The sequence below is a fragment of the Salmo trutta genome, chromosome 26 (genome assembly GCF_901001165.1).
Source record: "Salmo trutta chromosome 26, fSalTru1.1, whole genome shotgun sequence".
Lineage (NCBI taxonomy): Eukaryota > Metazoa > Chordata > Actinopteri > Salmoniformes > Salmonidae > Salmo > Salmo trutta.
In genome coordinates, this window is record NC_042982.1 from 43,007,201 (window position 1) to 43,023,901 (window position 16,701).

Consider the following 16,701-nt stretch of genomic DNA (forward strand, 5'->3'; position numbering starts at 1 on the left):
CAATCTTGATCTTTTCCTAAATAGAAATAGTATTTTAGCCTTAGAATCACTGACAGTATGGACCTTTGCAGATAACGTTAAACAATATATACATACATACACATATATATATATATATATATATATATATATATATATATGTATATATGTATGTATGTATATATTGTTTAATATATATATATATATATATATATATATATATATTAATATATATATATGTATATATGTATGTATGTATATATTGTTTAATATATATATATATATATATATATATATATATATATATATATATATATATGTATGTATGTATATAATATATATATATATATATATGTATAATTGAATAATATATATATATATATATGTATAATTGAAATCAAAGCTCCATTTTCGTCAGGGGTAAAAGTGTCTAAAATAGAGTATAAGGGACAGACAAGAGGGGAAGTAAGTTGGGCAGGACGGACAATGGTTCAGAATATGGACGGCCAGTTCCTGTCTTTTAGCAGGATCCAATACTGTCCATTCCAGAAGTTTACATGACTCATATACCAGACAGGCTTTCAGCTGCCTGTATTCAGTACTCTTACTATGTGGCTTTAGCTGCAAATTACCGACGCACAAAAAGTATATAAACAAGTAAAACGCATGATCCCTAGCTGCTTTGACAGAAGACTCATCACACCACAAAGGTATTACAAACCCACTAAAGTAAGGTTAGTCAACAAAATTATATATATTATTCAAGATGGCTTATTTCGATGTAAATACAATTCCAACAAAGCATCAATAAATCAACAGTGACGAAGCAAGCATGATGACATCCACAGGGATCTCCTGGTATGTTTCCTAAATGACATCCTATTTCCTCTATATAAACTGGGTGGTTTGAGCCCTGAATGCCGATTGGCTGACTGCCGTGGTATATCAGACCAGTATACCACGGGTATGACAAAATATTTATTTTTACTGCTCTAATTACATTGGTAACCAGTTTATAATAGCAATAAGGTACCTCGGGGGGTTTGTGGTATATGGCCAATATACCAACGCTAAGGACTGTATCCAGGCATAAGAAAAGCCCTTAGCCGTGGTATATTGGCCATATACCACACCTCCTAGGGCCTTATCGCTTAAATATATTGTGCACTACTTTAGACCAGAGCCCTATGTGTCCAGGTCAAAAGTAGTGCACTATATAGGGAATAGGGGGCCATTTGGGATGCAGACATGGTTCTAATGCAGCACTGATAAGTCTTTTTCTGTCCTATTCCTTTTAAATAGTACACACTTTTATAGTATCCACTTTTAAATAGTACACACTTTTATAGTATCCACTTTTAAATAGTACACACTCTTATAGTATACACTTACGGATGGCCAATTGCAAAACATTGTTGGCATTTAAATACAAAATCATAAGCATTAAATTGTACATCAAAAAATTGCATGCGTATTATATTTTTATATAAATAGCACACCGATCAAAATACAATATATATGTAAAATAATATTTTTTCAAGCCTGTGCATGCTGGAATCAGTGGAGAAGGTAGTACTACTGCTAACTGCATTAGCATTACTGTACCACACGTAATGCTTTATGTTAGCATTACTGTACCACAAGCAATGCTTTATATTAGCATTACTGTACTACAAGCAATGCTTTATGTTAGCATTACTGTACCACAAGCAATGCTTTATGTTAGCATGTTAGCATTACTGTACCACAAGCAATGCTTTATGTTAGCATTACTGTACCACAAGTAATGCTTTATGTTAGCATTACTGTACCACAAGCAATGCTTTATGTTAGCATGTTAGCATTACTGTACCACAAGCAATGCTTTATGTTAGCATGTTGGCATTACTGTACCACAAGCAATACTTTATGTTAGCATATTAGCATTACCATATCCCTGTACCACGGTTTCTTTTCAAGTGTTGTAGGTGTCATACCAAGGCTTGGCAAACTAGTGGTGGGTGGATGGACTCAAAATACACACTGTGTAAGTGGTAGAATTACGGGGAGGGAAGGAGAAGGCATTAGTGGCGTGTGTGGTTGGTTGACACTGAAAAAAAACGGACAGTGATTGGTTGATAACACTGAGGTTGGCGCCAGCTGGGCGTCTGTTACTGCTGGTAGCGAGCGTCAGTCGTAGCGTTCTAATAACAGGACTCTGTATCGTCATTACCCAGGATCAGAGCTGTCCTGCAGGGGATGTACACCTGGTGGAGAGAGAGACAAGAGAGGTAAATGGATAGAGAAGAGAGGGGGAGAGGTAAAGGGGAGGGGATGGAGAGGTAAAGGGGAGGGGATAGAGAGGTAAAGGGGAGGGGATAGAGAGGTAAAGGGGAGGGGATAGAGAGGTAAAGGGGAGGGGATGGAGAGGTAAAGAGGAGGGGATGGAGAGGTAAAGGGGAGGGGATGGAGAGGTAAAGGGGAGGGGATGGAGAGGTAAAGGGGAGGGGATAGAGAGGTAAAGGGGAGGGGATAGAGAGGTAAAGGGGAGGGGAAGGAGAGGTAAAGGGGAGGGGAAGGAGAGGTAAAGGGGAGGGGATAGAGAGGTAAAGGGGAGGGGATAGAGAGGTAAAGGGGAGGGGATGGAGAGGTAAAGGGGAGGGGATGGAGAGGTAAAGGGGAGGGGAAGGAGAGGTAAAGGGGAGGGGATGGAGAGGTAAAGGGGAGGGGATGGAGAGGTAAAGGGGAGGGGATGGAGAGGTAAAGGGGAGGGGATAGAGAGGTAAAGGGGAGGGGATGGAGAGGTAAAGGGGAGGGGATGGAGAGGTAAAGGGGAGGGGATAGAGAGGTAAAGGGGAGGGGATGTTGAGGTAAAGGGGAGGGGATAGAGAGGTAAAGGGGAGGGGAGGGAAGAGGTAAAGGGGAGGGGATGGAGAGGTAAAGGGGAGGGGATAGAGAGGTAAAGGGGAGGGGATGTTGAGGTAAAGGGGAGGTGATAGAGAGGTAAAGGGGAGGGGAGGGAAGAGGTAAAGGGGAGGGGATGGAGAGGTAAAGGGGAGGGGATAGAGAGGTAAAGGGGAGGGGATAGAGAGGTAAAAGGGAGGGGAAGGAGAGGTAAAGGGGAGGGGATGGAGAGGTAAAGGGGAGGGGATAGAGAGGTAAAGGGGAGGGGAGGGAAGAGGTAAAGGGGAGGGGATGGAGAGGTAAAGGGGAGGGGATAGAGAGGTAAAGGGGAGGGGATAGAGAGGTAAAAGGGAGGGGAAGGAGAGGTAAAGGGGAGGGGATGGAGAGGTAAAGGGGAGGGGAAGGAGAGGTAAAGGGGAGGGGATAGAGAGGTAAAGGGGAGGGGAAGGAGAGGTAAAGGGGAGGGGATGGAGAGGTAAAGGGGAGGGGAAGGAGAGGTAAAGGGGAGGGGAAGGAGAGGTAAAGGGGAGGGGATGGACAGGTAAAGGGGAGGGGATGGAGAGGTAAAGGGGAGGGGAAGGAGAGGTAAAGGGGAGGGGATGGACAGGTAAAGGGGAGGGGTTTAGAGGGGAGAAGAGAGAGGAGACATGTATATAAGAAAATAAACTGCAGCTTAAATATTCCTAATTCATCATGACATGCCCTGTAGTGTGCTTCCCAAATGGCACCCTATTCCCTACATACTGCAAAGGGCTCTGGCCAAAATTGGTACACTATATGAGAAACAGGGTGCCATTTGGAATGCAAACTATTTCTGTGTTTTCCGGTGACATCAGCAGTGTTCTGATTATTTCAACTTTATTTAACTAACTAGATTTCAAAATCAATCAAATGTATTTATAAAGCCCTTCTTACATCAGCTGATATCACAAAGTGCTGTACAGAAACCCAGTCTAAAACCCCAAACAGCAAGCAATGCAGGTGTAGAAGCACGGTGTTCTGCTAAACAGTCAACACCAGCAGTCATACTGAACCGACCGACAGCAGTCAGTCATACTGAACCGACTGACAGCAGTCAGTCATACTGAACCGGCAAACAGCAGTCATACTGAACCGACCAACAGCAGTCAGTCATACTGAACCGACCGACAGCAGTCAGTCATACTGAACCGGCCGACAGCAGTCAGTCATACTGAACCGGCCGACAGCAGTCAGTCAAACTGAACCGGCCGACAGCAGTCAGTCATACTGAACCGACCGACAGCAGTCAGTCATACTGAACCAGCCGACAGCAGTCAGTCCCACTGAACCGGCCGACAGCAGTCAGTCATACTGAACCGGCCGACAGCAGTCAGTCATACTGAACCGGCCGACAGCAGTCAGTCATACTAAACCGGCCGACAGCAGTCAGTCATACTGAACCGGCCGACAGCAGTCAGGCATACTGAACCGGCCGACAGCAGTCAGTCATACTGAACCGGCCAACAGCAGTCAGTCATACTGAACCGACCAACAGCAGTCAGTCATACTGAACCGACCGACAGCAGTCAGTCATACTGAACCGACCGACAGCAGTCAGTCATACTGAACCGACCGACAGCAGTCAGTCATACTGAACCGACCGACAGCAGTCAGTCATACTGAACCGGCCGACAGCAGTCAGTCATACTGAACCGACCGACAGCAGTCAGTCATACTGAACCGACCGACAGCAGTCAGTCATACTGAACCGACCGACAGCAGTCAGTCATACTGAACCGACCGACAGCAGTCAGTCATACTGAACCGGCCGACAGCAGTCAGTCATACTGAACCGACCAACAGCAGTCAGTCATACTGAACCGGCCAACAGCAGTCAGTCATACTGAACCGGCCACCAGCAGTCATACTGAACCGACCAACAGCAGTCATACTGAACCGGCAAACAGCAGTCAGTCATACTGAACCGACCGACAGCAGTCATGCTGAACCGGCCGACAGCAGTCAGTCATACTGAACCGGCCACCAGCAGTCAGTCATACTGAACCGGCCGACAGCAGTCAGGCATACTGAACCGACCGACAGCAGTCAGTCATACTGAACCGACCGACAGCAGTCAGTCATACTGAACCGGCAGACAGCAGTCATACTGAACCGACCGACAGCAGTCAGTCATACTGAACCGACCGACAGCAGTCAGTCATACTGAACCGACCGACAGCAGTCAGTCATACTGAACCGACCGACAGCAGTCAGTCATACTGAACCGACCGACAGCAGTCAGTCATACTGAACCGACCGACAGCAGTCAGTCATACTGAACCGACCGACAGCAGTCAGTCATACTGAACCGACCGACAGCAGTCAGTCATACTGAACCGACCGACAGCAGTCAGTCATACTGAACCGACCGACAGCAGTCAGTCATACTGAACCGGCCGACAGCAGTCATACTGAACTGGCCGACAGCAGTCAGTCATACTGAACTGGCCGACAGCAGTCAGTCATACTGAACCGACCGACAGCAGTCAGTCATACTGAACCGGCCAACAGCAGTCAGTCATACTGAACCGACCGACAGCAGTCAGTCATACTGAACCGGCCACCAGCAGTCATACTGAACCGACCAACAGCAGTCATACTGAACCGGCAAACAGCAGTCAGTCATACTGAACCGACCGACAGCAGTCATACTGAACCGACCGACAGCAGTCAGTCATACTGAACCGGCCGACAGCAGTCAGTCATACTGAACCGGCCGACAGCAGTCAGTCATACTGAACCGACCGACAGCAGTCAGTCATACTGAACCGGCCGACAGCAGTCAGTCATACTGAACCGACCGACAGCAGTCATACTGAACTGGCCAACAGCAGTCAGTCATACTGAACCGACCAACAGCAGTCAGTCATACTGAACCAGCCAACAGCAGTCATACTGAACCGGCCAACAGCAGTCAGTCATACTGAACCGACCAACAGCAGTCAGTCATACTGAACCGACCGACAGCAGTCAGTCATACTGAACCGACCGACAGCAGTCAGTCATACTGAACCGACCGACAGCAGTCAGTCATACTGAACCGACCGACAGCAGTCAGTCATACTGAACCGACCGACAGCAGTCAGTCATACTGAACCGACCGACAGCAGTCAGTCATACTGAACCGACCGACAGCAGTCAGTCATACTGAACCGACCGACAGCAGTCATACTGAACCGGCCGACAGCAGTCAGTCATACTGAACCGGCCGACAGCAGTCAGTCATACTGAACCGGCCGACAGCTGTCAGTCAAACTGAACCGGCCGACAGCAGTCAGTCATACTGAACCGACCGACAGCAGTCAGTCATACTGAACCGGCCGACAGCAGTCAGTCATACTGAACCGGCCGACAGCAGTCAGTCATACTGAACCGGCCGACAGCAGTCATACTGAACCGGCCGACAGCAGTCAGTCATACTGAACCGGCCAACAGCAGTCAGTCATACTGAACCGACCAACAGCAGTCAGTCATACTGAACCGACCGACAGCAGTCAGTCATACTGAACCGACCGACAGCAGTCAGTCATACTGAACCGACCGACAGCAGTCAGTCATACTGAACCGACCGACAGCAGTCAGTCATACTTAACCGACCGACAGCAGTCAGTCATACTGAACCGACCGACAGCAGTCAGTCATACTGAACCGACCGACAGCAGTCAGTCATACTGAACCGACCGACAGCAGTCAGTCATACTGAACCGACCGACAGCAGTCAGTCATACTGAACCGGCCGACAGCAGTCAGTCATACTGAACCGACCAACAGCAGTCAGTCATACTGAACCGGCCAACAGCAGTAAGTCATACAGAACCGACCAACAGCAGTCATACTGAACCGACCAACAGCAGTCATACTGAACCGGCAAACAGCAGTCAGTCATACTGAACCGACCGACAGCAGTCATGCTGAACCGGCCGACAGCAGTCAGTCATACTGAACCGGCCACCAGCAGTCAGTCATACTGAACCGGCCACCAGCAGTCAGTCATACTGAACCGGCCGACAGCAGTCAGTCATACTGAACCGGCCGACAGCAGTCAGTCATACTGAACCGGCCGACAGCAGTCAGTCATACTGAACCGGCCGACAGCAGTCAGTCATACTGAACCGACCGACAGCAGTCAGTCTTACTGAACCGACCGACAGCAGTCATACTGAACCGGCCGACAGCAGTCATACTGAACCGGCCGACAGCAGTCATACTGAACCGGCCGACAGCAGTCATACTGAACCGGCCGACAGCAGTCATACTGAACCAGCCAACAGCAGTCATACTGAACCAGCCAACAGCAGTCAGTCATACTGAACCGACCGACAGCAGTCAGTCATACTGAACCGACCAACAGCAGTCATACTGAACCAGCCAACAGCAGTCAGTCATACTGAACCGACCGACAGCAGTCAGTCATACTGAACCGGCCGACAGCAGTCAGTCATACTGAACCGACCAACAGCAGTCATACTGAACCGACCGACAGCAGTCAGTCATACTGAACCGGCCGACAGCAGTCAGTCATACTGAACCGGCCGACAGCAGTCAGTCATACTGAACCGACCGACAGCAGTCATACTGAACCGGCCAACAGCAGTCAGTCATACTGAACCGACCAACAGCAGTCAGTCATACTGAACCAGCCAACAGCAGTCATACTGAACCGGCCAACAGCAGTCAGTCATACTGAACCGACCAACAGCAGTCAGTCATACTGAACCGACCGACAGCAGTCATACTGAACCGGCCAACAGCAGTCAGTCATACTGAACCGACCAACAGCAGTCAGTCATACTGAACCAGCCAACAGCAGTCATACTGAACCGGCCAACAGCAGTCAGTCATACTGAACCGACCAACAGCAGTCAGTCATACTGAACCGACCGACAGCAGTCAGTCATACTGAACCAGCCAACAGCAGTCATACTGAACCGACCAACAGCAGTCAGTCATACTGAACCGACCAACAGCAGTCAGTCATACTGAACCGGCAAACAGCAGTCACTAGTTCACTCTTCCTGATGGAAAACCTCAGTTCTAACCGTTTGTTGATTTTTGTGTTATTAATGACTCTATAAATAATGATTTTTCCTTGTTATGTGCTTTGTGAAATTACTACATAGTATTATATCTGAAAATAAATTGCTTTACTGTAGTTGAAAGTTCTTGCCTGGAGAGAAAATGTCCTGTTCTTTGAATTTTGAAAATGTCCCTCTTCAAATCAAGACAAAAATACATGTAAAGCATATTGACAACGGTGCTTTGTTTCTAGATATTAAACACATTCAACATGAAACATTGATATTGAACATAGACAACATGAAACATTGATATTGAACATAGACAACATGAAACATTGATATTGAACATAGACAACATGAAACATAGATATTGAACATAGACAACATGAAACATAGATATTGAACATAGACAACATGAAATATAGATATTGAACATAGACAACATGAAACATTGATATTGAACATAGACAACATGAAACATAGATATTGAACATAGACAACATGAAACATAGATATTGAACATAGACAACATGAAACATAGATATTGAACATAGACAACATGAAACATAGATATTGAACATAGACAACATGAAACATTGATATTGAACATAGACAACATGAAACATTGATATTGAACATAGACAACATGAAACATTGATATTGAACATAGACAACATGAAACATAGATATTGAACATAGACAACATGAAACATTGATATTGAACATAGACAACATGAAACATAGATATTGAACATAGACAACATGAAATATAGATATTGAACATAGACAACATGAAACATTGATATTGAACATAGACAACATGAAACATTGATATTGAACACATTCAACATGAAACATAGATATTGAACATAGACAACATGAAACAGATATTGAACATAGACAACATGAAACATAGATATTGAACATAGACAACATGAAATATAGATATTGAACATAGACAACATGAAACATTGATATTGAACATAGACAACATGAAACATAGATATTGAACATAGATAACATGTAACATAGATATTGAACATAGACAACATGAAATATAGATATTGAACATAGACAACATGAAACAGAGGAATCTGTGGAGGAAGCTGTCAACCAGGAACTGGGATTCTGGCATCTATCGGTCTTTGGTGGATAGAGGGAGAATAAACATGGTTGCGTCCCATTCTCTATATAGTGCACTACTTTTGAACAGGGTTCCAATGGAATAGGGCGCCATTTGGGACGTAACCATGGTAGCACAGGGAAACATAAGTAGGGAAGGGATCTGAGGTGAATTGAATCCCTAGCTAGCTGTCAGTCTGACGTTATACCTTTAGGTATTGACTAACTAGTACCGTTCTCTTTGGCATCACTGTAACGGTGACCCTATTCCCTGCATAGTGCACTTGTTTTGACCAGGGAACATAGGGGAATAGGGTACTGTGTTTGGTTACTTTGACTTGTATTTGTGTCCACTGGGTTTCCCAGATTGATGTCGGCTCTGGGATCATCTCTACATGTTAGCTTTTCCTCTGGTTAGTTCTCTCTGACCTTCATATATCTTTCCGTTCTATTACCCTCTGAGAATATCTACCCTTTCTGTTACCCTCTGAGAATATCTACCCTTTCTGTTCTGTTACCCTCTGAGAATATCTACCCTTTCTGTTACCCTCTGAGAATATCTACCCTTTCTGTTCTATTACCCTCTGAGAATATCTACCCTTTCTGTTACCCTCTGAGAATATCTACCCTTTCTGTTCTATTACCCTCTGAGAATATCTACCCTTTCTGTTACCCTCTGAGAATATCTACCCTTTCTGTTACCCTCTGAGAATATCTACCCTTTCTGTTACCCTCTGAGAATATCTACCCTTTCTGTTCTGTTACCCTCTGAGAATATCTACCCTTTCTGTTACCCTCTGAGAATATCTACCCTTTCTGTTCTATTACCCTCTGAGAATATCTACCCTTTCTGTTACCCTCTGAGAATATCTACCCTTTCTGTTACCCTCTGAGAATATCTACCCTTTCTGTTCTATTACCCTCTGAGAATATCTACCCTTTCTGTTACCCTCTGAGAATATCTACCCTTTCTGTTACCCTCTGAGAATATCTACCCTTTCTGTTCTATTGCCCTCTGAGAATATCTACCCTTTCTGTTCTATTACCCTCTGAGAATATCTACCCTTTCTGTTCTATTACCCTCTGAGAATATCTACCCTTTCTGTTACCCTCTGAGAATATCTACCCTTTCTGTTCTATTACCCTCTGAGAATATTTACCCTTTCTGTTCTATTACCCTCTGAGAATATCTACCCTTTCTGTTCTGTTACCCTCTGAGAATATCTACCCTTTCTGTTACCCTCTGAGAATATCTACCCTTTCTGTTCTATTACCCTCTGAGAATATCTACCCTTTCTGTTACCCTCTGAGAATATCTACCCTTTCTGTTCTATTACCCTCTGAGAATATCTACCCTTTCTGTTCTATTACCCTCTGAGAATATCTACCCTTTCTGTTCTATTACCCTCTGAGAATATCTACCCTTTCTGTTCTATTACCCTCTGAGAATATCTACCCTTTCTGTTACCCTCTGAGAATATCTACCCTTTCTGTTCTATTACCCTCTGAGAATATCTACCCTTTCTGTTACCCTCTGAGAATATCTACCCTTTCTGTTACCCTCTGAGAATATCTACCCTTTCTGTTACCCTCTGAGAATATCTACCCTTTCTGTTCTATTACCCTCTGAGAATATCTACCCTTTCTGTTACCCTCTGAGAATATCTACCCTTTCTGTTACCCTCTGAGAATATCTACCCTTTCTGTTCTATTGCCCTCTGAGAATATCTACCCTTTCTGTTACCCTCTGAGAATATCTACCCTTTCTGTTCTATTACCCTCTGAGAATATCTACCCTTTCTGTTCTATTACCCTCTGAGAATATCTACCCTTTCTATTACCCTCTGAGAATATCTACCCTTTCTGTTCTATTACCCTCAGAATATCTACCCTTTCTGTTACCCTCTGAGAATATCTACCCTTTCTGTTCTATTACCCTCTGAGAATATCTACCCTTTCTATTACCCTCTGAGAATATCTACCCTTTCTGTTCTATTGCCCTCTGAGAATTACAGGTGCTAATGCTTGGTATGCAGCAGCTGGAGAAGCAGTTCAAGTTAAATACGCCTGTCCTTGTCTGAGTAAACATCACTGCACATTAAAAAGGGCTTTCTAACAAGTGGATGAATAGAACGGCTGGATCTCAATGTGTGCCAGATAGTTCTGCATCATTGCTTTGTCCAACTTAAAACTCATTGCCTTGCTCTAGCAGCAGTGGGTGGTGTCTGTGGTGGGTGTGTAGTGGGTGTGTGGTGGGTGTGTAGTGGGTGTGTAGTGGGTGTATGGTGGGTGTATGGTGGGTGTATGGTGGGTGTGTGGTGGGTGTGTGGTGAGTGTGTAGTGGGTGTGTGGTGGGTGTGTGTAGTGGGTGTGTGGTGGGTGTGTGGTGGGTGTGTGGTGGGTGTGTGGTGGGTGTGTAATGAGTGTGTGGTGGGTGTGTGGTGGGTGTGTACAGGGTGTGGTGGGTGTGTACAGGAAAGCCTAATTCAATTTTCACAAAACCAAGGGTTCGTGGAACTGTTGTAACTAAAACAGACAGACAGACAGACTTTAGTGCTACAGTGCAGTGAATAACTCATACAACGTCACCGTCCCAAATGGCACCCTATTGCCTATATAGTGCCCTACTTGGCACCCTATTCCCTATATAGTGCCCTACTTGGGACCCTATGCCCTATATAGTGCCCTACTTGGCACCCTATTCCATATATAGTGCCCTACTTGGCACCCTATTCCCTATATAGTGCCCTACTTGGCACCCTATTCCCTATATAGTGCCCTACTTGGCACCCTATTCCATATATAGTGCGCTGCTTTTCAACAGAGCATTTTCTGGCCCTGGCCAAAAGTAGTACATTACATAGAGAATAGGTTGCCATTTTATGCACAAATCCCTTCAGAAGTATGTTCCCCAGACATAAAGCATAGCATACTCCTCCCAGCACAGAAGTGACAGATTGAAACTGTGTGCAGAGCTGTAAGCAATTCAGTCACCCACTGAACTCCCCGAGCTGTCTCTCCGCATCTCACTCACACACACGCACACTGTGCAGTGCTCCGCTCCCATGGTGCCAGCCCATCCTTCTGCATCATACTGTACACACCCCAAGCCCATCTGTCTGCACCACACACACCCCCAGCAGCAAACACACCCCAAGCCCATCCTCAGCATCACACACACCCCCAGCAGCAAACACACCCCAAGCCCATCCTCAGCATCACACACACCCCCAGCAGCAAACACACCCCAAGCCCATCCTCAGCATCACACACACCCCCAGCAGCAAACACACCCCAAGCCCATCCTCAGCATCACACACACCCCCAGCATCAATGTTTCACGCCCCGAGTGGTGCAGCGGTCTAAGGCACTGCATCTCAGTGCTAGAGGCGTCACTACAGACGCTGGTTCGATTCCAGGCTGTATCACATCCGGCCGTGATTGGGAGTCCCATAGGGCAGCGCACAATTGTCCCAGCGTCAATTGTCCCTCCTACCATGTGGGTAGGCCGTCATTGTAAATAAGAATTTGTTCTTAACTGACTTGCCTAGTTAAATAAAACATTTTAAAAAAAAAGTGAAATCTCACACACTCCATCCAGCCCATCCTTCTGCATCAGTGGCGCTGAGCCTTTCTGACTGGGGACATTTTTTTTGCTTTGGCTACAGCTTGGCACCACGGAAGCAGAGCCTAACACACACAACCCCATGCTGCTGAAACACAAACACATTACTCTCATGTCTAATGAAATAGTTACAGTGGGAGTCTCCACAGCTCCACTTAGCACAGAAAGACATCCCAAATGGCACCCTAATCCCTATATTTAGTCCAATACTTTTGACCAGGGCCCATAGGTACTGCACTATATAAAGGGGGGATTAGGTTGTTATTTGGGATGCGGTTACAGAGGGGGATCATAATGAATTACTGCACCTGTTAAAACAAAGACTACCACTGTGTCTAACCTGGGATGTGTCAACACATATGATATCACACCAAATGAACAACACTGGAGACATATTCAGAATCCATGTGAGAACAAAGACAAACAGATTGTCCGTTAGCGTTAGGGCTGTAATCAGGGTTAGATAATCCCACACCGTTAGGACTGTAATCAGAGTTATATAATCCCACACTGTTAGGGCTGTAATCAGGGTTATATAATCCCACACCGTTAGGACTGTAATCAGAGTTATATAATCCCACACTGTTAGGACTGTAATCAGGGTTATATAATCCCACACTGTTAGGACTGTAATCAGGGTTAGATAATCCCACACCGTTAGGACTGTAATCAGAGTTATATAATCCCACACTGTTAGGGCTGTAATCAGGGTTATATAATCCCACACCGTTAGGACTGTAATCAGAGTTATATAATCCCACACTGTTAGGACTGTAATCAGGGTTATATAATCCCACACTGTTAGGACTGTAATCAGGGTTAGATAATCCCACACTGTTGGGACTGTAATCAGGGTTAGATAATCCCACACTGTTAGGGCTGTAATCAGGGTTATATAATCCCACACCGTTAGGACTGTAATCAGGGTTAGATAATCCCACACCGTTAGGGCTGTAATCAGGGTTAGATAATCCCACACTGTTAGGGCTGTAATCAGGGTTATATAATCCCACACTGTTAGGTCTGTAATCAGGGTTAGATAATCCCACACCGTTAGGTCTGTAATCAGGGTTAGATAATCCCACACCGTTAGGTCTGTAATCAGGGTTAGATAATCCCACACTATTAGGACTGTAATCAGGGTTATATAATCCCACACTGTTAGGTCTGTAATCAGGGTTAGATAATCCCACACTGTTAGGACTGTAATCAGGGTTATATAATCCCACACTGTTAGGTCTGTAATCAGGGTTAGATAATCCCACACCGTTAGGTCTGTAATCAGGGTTAGATAATCCCACACTGTTAGGACTGTAATCAGGGTTAGGGTTATATAATCCCACACTGTTAGGACTGTAATCAGGGTTAGATAATCCCACACTGTTAGGACTGTAATCAGGGTTGAATAATCCCACACCGTTAGATCTGTAATCAGGGTTAGGATTATATAATCCCACACTGTTAGGACTGTAAATCAGGGAAAAGGATAATTTCAGTTTCTGTTTTAAACCCATCTGTTAGGTAAAGATAATTCCAGTTCCTGTTTGAAACCCCATCTGGCAGGCGTACCTTAGGAAGAGAGCTGTGACTATGATTGTGCATCAAAAGTGGCACCTACATAGTCCACAACTTTTGACAAGTGTCCTACATGTATGGGCCCAAAGCCCTATGAGTAGTGCACTACAGTATATACAAAAACGTTAGGGTTAGTGGATAGTGGAATATAACCTATATTCTATTGGACTGTATGAGTTAGGGTTAGTGGATAGTGGAATATAACCTATATTCTATTGGACTGTATGAGTTAGGGTTAGTGGATAGTGGAATATAACCTATATTCTATTGGACTGTATGAGTTAGGGTTAGTGGATAGTGGAATATAACCTCTATTCTATTGGACTGTATGAAATAGGGTTAGTGGATAGTGGAATATAACCTATATTCTATTGGACTGTATGAGTTAGGCTTAGTCGATAGTGGAATATAACCTATATTCTATTGGACTGTATGAGTTAGGGTTAGTGGATAGTGGAATATAACCTATATTCTATTGGACTGTATGAGTTAGGGTTAGTGGAATATAACCTATATTCTATTGGACTGTATGAGATAGGGTTAGTGGATAGTGGAATATAACCTATATTCTATTGGACTGTATGAGTTAGGGTTAGTGGAATATAACCTATATTCTATTGGACTGTATGAGTTAGGGTTAGTGGATAGTGGAATATAACCTATATTCTATTGGACTGTATGAGTTAGGCTTAGTGGATAGTGGAATATAACCTATATTCTATTGGACTGTGTGAGTTAGGGTTAGTGGATAGTGGAATATAACCTATATTCTATTGGACTGTATGAGTTAGGGTTAATGGAATATAACCTATATTCTATTGGACTGTATGAGTTAGGGTTAGTGGAATATAACCTATATTCTATTGGACTGTATGAGTTAGGGTTAATGGAATATAACCTATATTCTATTGGACTGTATGAGTTAGGGTTAGTGGAATATAACCTATATTCTATTGGACTGTATGAGATAGGGTTAGTGGAATATAACCTATATTCTATTGGACTGTATGAGATAGGGTTAGTGGATAGTGGAATATAACCTATATTCTATTGTACTGTATGAAATAGGGTTAGTGGATAGTGGAATATAACCTATATTCTATTGGACTGTATGAGATAGGGTTAGTGGATAGTGGAATATAACCTATATTCTATTGTACTGTATGAAATAGGGTTAGTGGATAGTGGAATGTTCCGAGTACGCGAGGCCTGCAGCCTCACGTTAAAAGGACTCAGATAATAAGCTGTTCTGGGTACATTAGGGTGACGGTCAGAAGGATTCAGATAATAAGCTGTTCCGGGTACATTAGGGTGACGGTCAGAAGGATTCAGATAATAAGCTGTTCCGGGTACATTAGGGCGACGGTCCGATGTCAGAAGGATTCTTCCGGGTACATTAGGGCGACGGTCCGATGTCAGAAGGATTCTTCCGGGTACATTAGAGCGACGGTCCGATGTCAGAAGGATTCTTCCGGGTACATTAGGGCGATGGTCCGATGTCAGAAGGATTCAGATAATAAGTTGTTCCGGGTACATTAGGGCGACGGTCCGATGTCAGAAGGATTCAGATAATAAGCTGTTCTGGGTACATTAGGGCAACGGTCCGATGTCAGAAGGATTCAGATAATAAGCTGTTCCGGGTACATTAGGGCGACGGTCCAATGTCAGAAGGATTCAGATAATAAGTTGTTCCGGGTACATTAGGGCGACGGTCCGATGTCAGAAGTATTCAGATAATAAGCTGTTCTGGGTACATTAGGGCGACGGTCCGATGTCAGAAGGATTCAGATAATAAGCTGTTCCGGGTACATTAGGGCGATGGTCCGATGTCAGAAGGATTCTTCCGGGTACATTAGGGCGATGGTCCGATGTCAGAAGGATTCAGATAATAAGTTGTTCCGGGTACATTAGGGTGACGGTCCGATGTCAGAAGGATTCAGATAATAAGCTGTTCTGGGTACATTAGGGCAACGGTCCGATGTCAGAAGGATTCAGATAATAAGCTGTTCCGGGTACATTAGGGCGACGGTCCGATGTCAGAAGGATTCAGATAATAAGCTGTTCCGGGTACATTAGGGCGACGGTCCGATGTCAGAAGGATTCAGATAATAAGTTGTTCTGGGTACATTAGGGTGACGGTCTGATGTCAGAAGGATTCAGATAATAAGTTGTTCCGGGTACATTAGGGCGACGGTCCGATGTCAGAAGGACTCAGATAATAAGCTGTTCCGGGTACATTAGGGCGATGGTCCGATGTTAGAAGGATTCTTCTGGGTACATTAGGGTGACGGTCCGATGTCAGAAGGATTCAGATAATAAGCTGTTCCGGGTACATTAGGGTGACGGTCCGATGTCAGAAGGATTCAGATAATAAGTTGTTCCGGGTACATTAGGGCGACGTTCCGATGTCAGAAGGATTCAGATAATAAGCTGTTCCGGGTACATTAGGGCGACGGTCCGATGTCAGAAGGATTCAGA

At 44.7% G+C, this 16,701-nt stretch overlaps 2 protein-coding genes across 12 annotated transcripts in view; both read right to left on the reverse strand.

The window, feature by feature from the left end:
* Nucleotides 1-709: 709 nt before the first annotated feature.
* LOC115163810 (1,4-alpha-glucan-branching enzyme) overlaps nt 710-16,701 on the reverse strand; it is a gene marked incomplete in the record, with an annotated part of 295,489 nt that continues 279,497 nt past the window's right edge. Inside the window, 1 exon segment of the mRNA XM_029715993.1 lies at nt 710-2,225. Within this exon segment, the coding sequence (XP_029571853.1) occupies nt 2,163-2,225 (63 nt within the window).
* LOC115163819 (circumsporozoite protein-like) lies at nt 12,671-15,501 on the reverse strand. Of its 11 annotated transcripts, none has more exons than XM_029716018.1 (2): nt 15,316-15,501; nt 12,671-14,785 (listed from the first exon to the last, which is right to left on the reverse strand). In XM_029716018.1, exon 2 carries the CDS (start codon nt 14,160-14,162, stop codon nt 13,014-13,016), a length of 1,149 nt encoding a protein of 382 aa, XP_029571878.1. In that variant the 5' UTR covers nt 14,163-14,785; nt 15,316-15,501; the 3' UTR covers nt 12,671-13,013. The 11 variants fall into 11 exon arrangements, with proteins under 11 accessions (XP_029571878.1, XP_029571873.1, XP_029571877.1 ...); XM_029716013.1 differs by having other exon boundaries at nt 12,671-14,934; nt 15,264-15,501; XM_029716017.1 differs by having other exon boundaries at nt 15,212-15,501.

Excerpts from the sequence above, each read along its gene's own strand:
- LOC115163819 (XM_029716018.1), bottom strand. The coding sequence starts at position 14,162 with ATGGGTTTAAAACAGAAACTGAAATTATCCTTTTCCCTGATTTACAGT.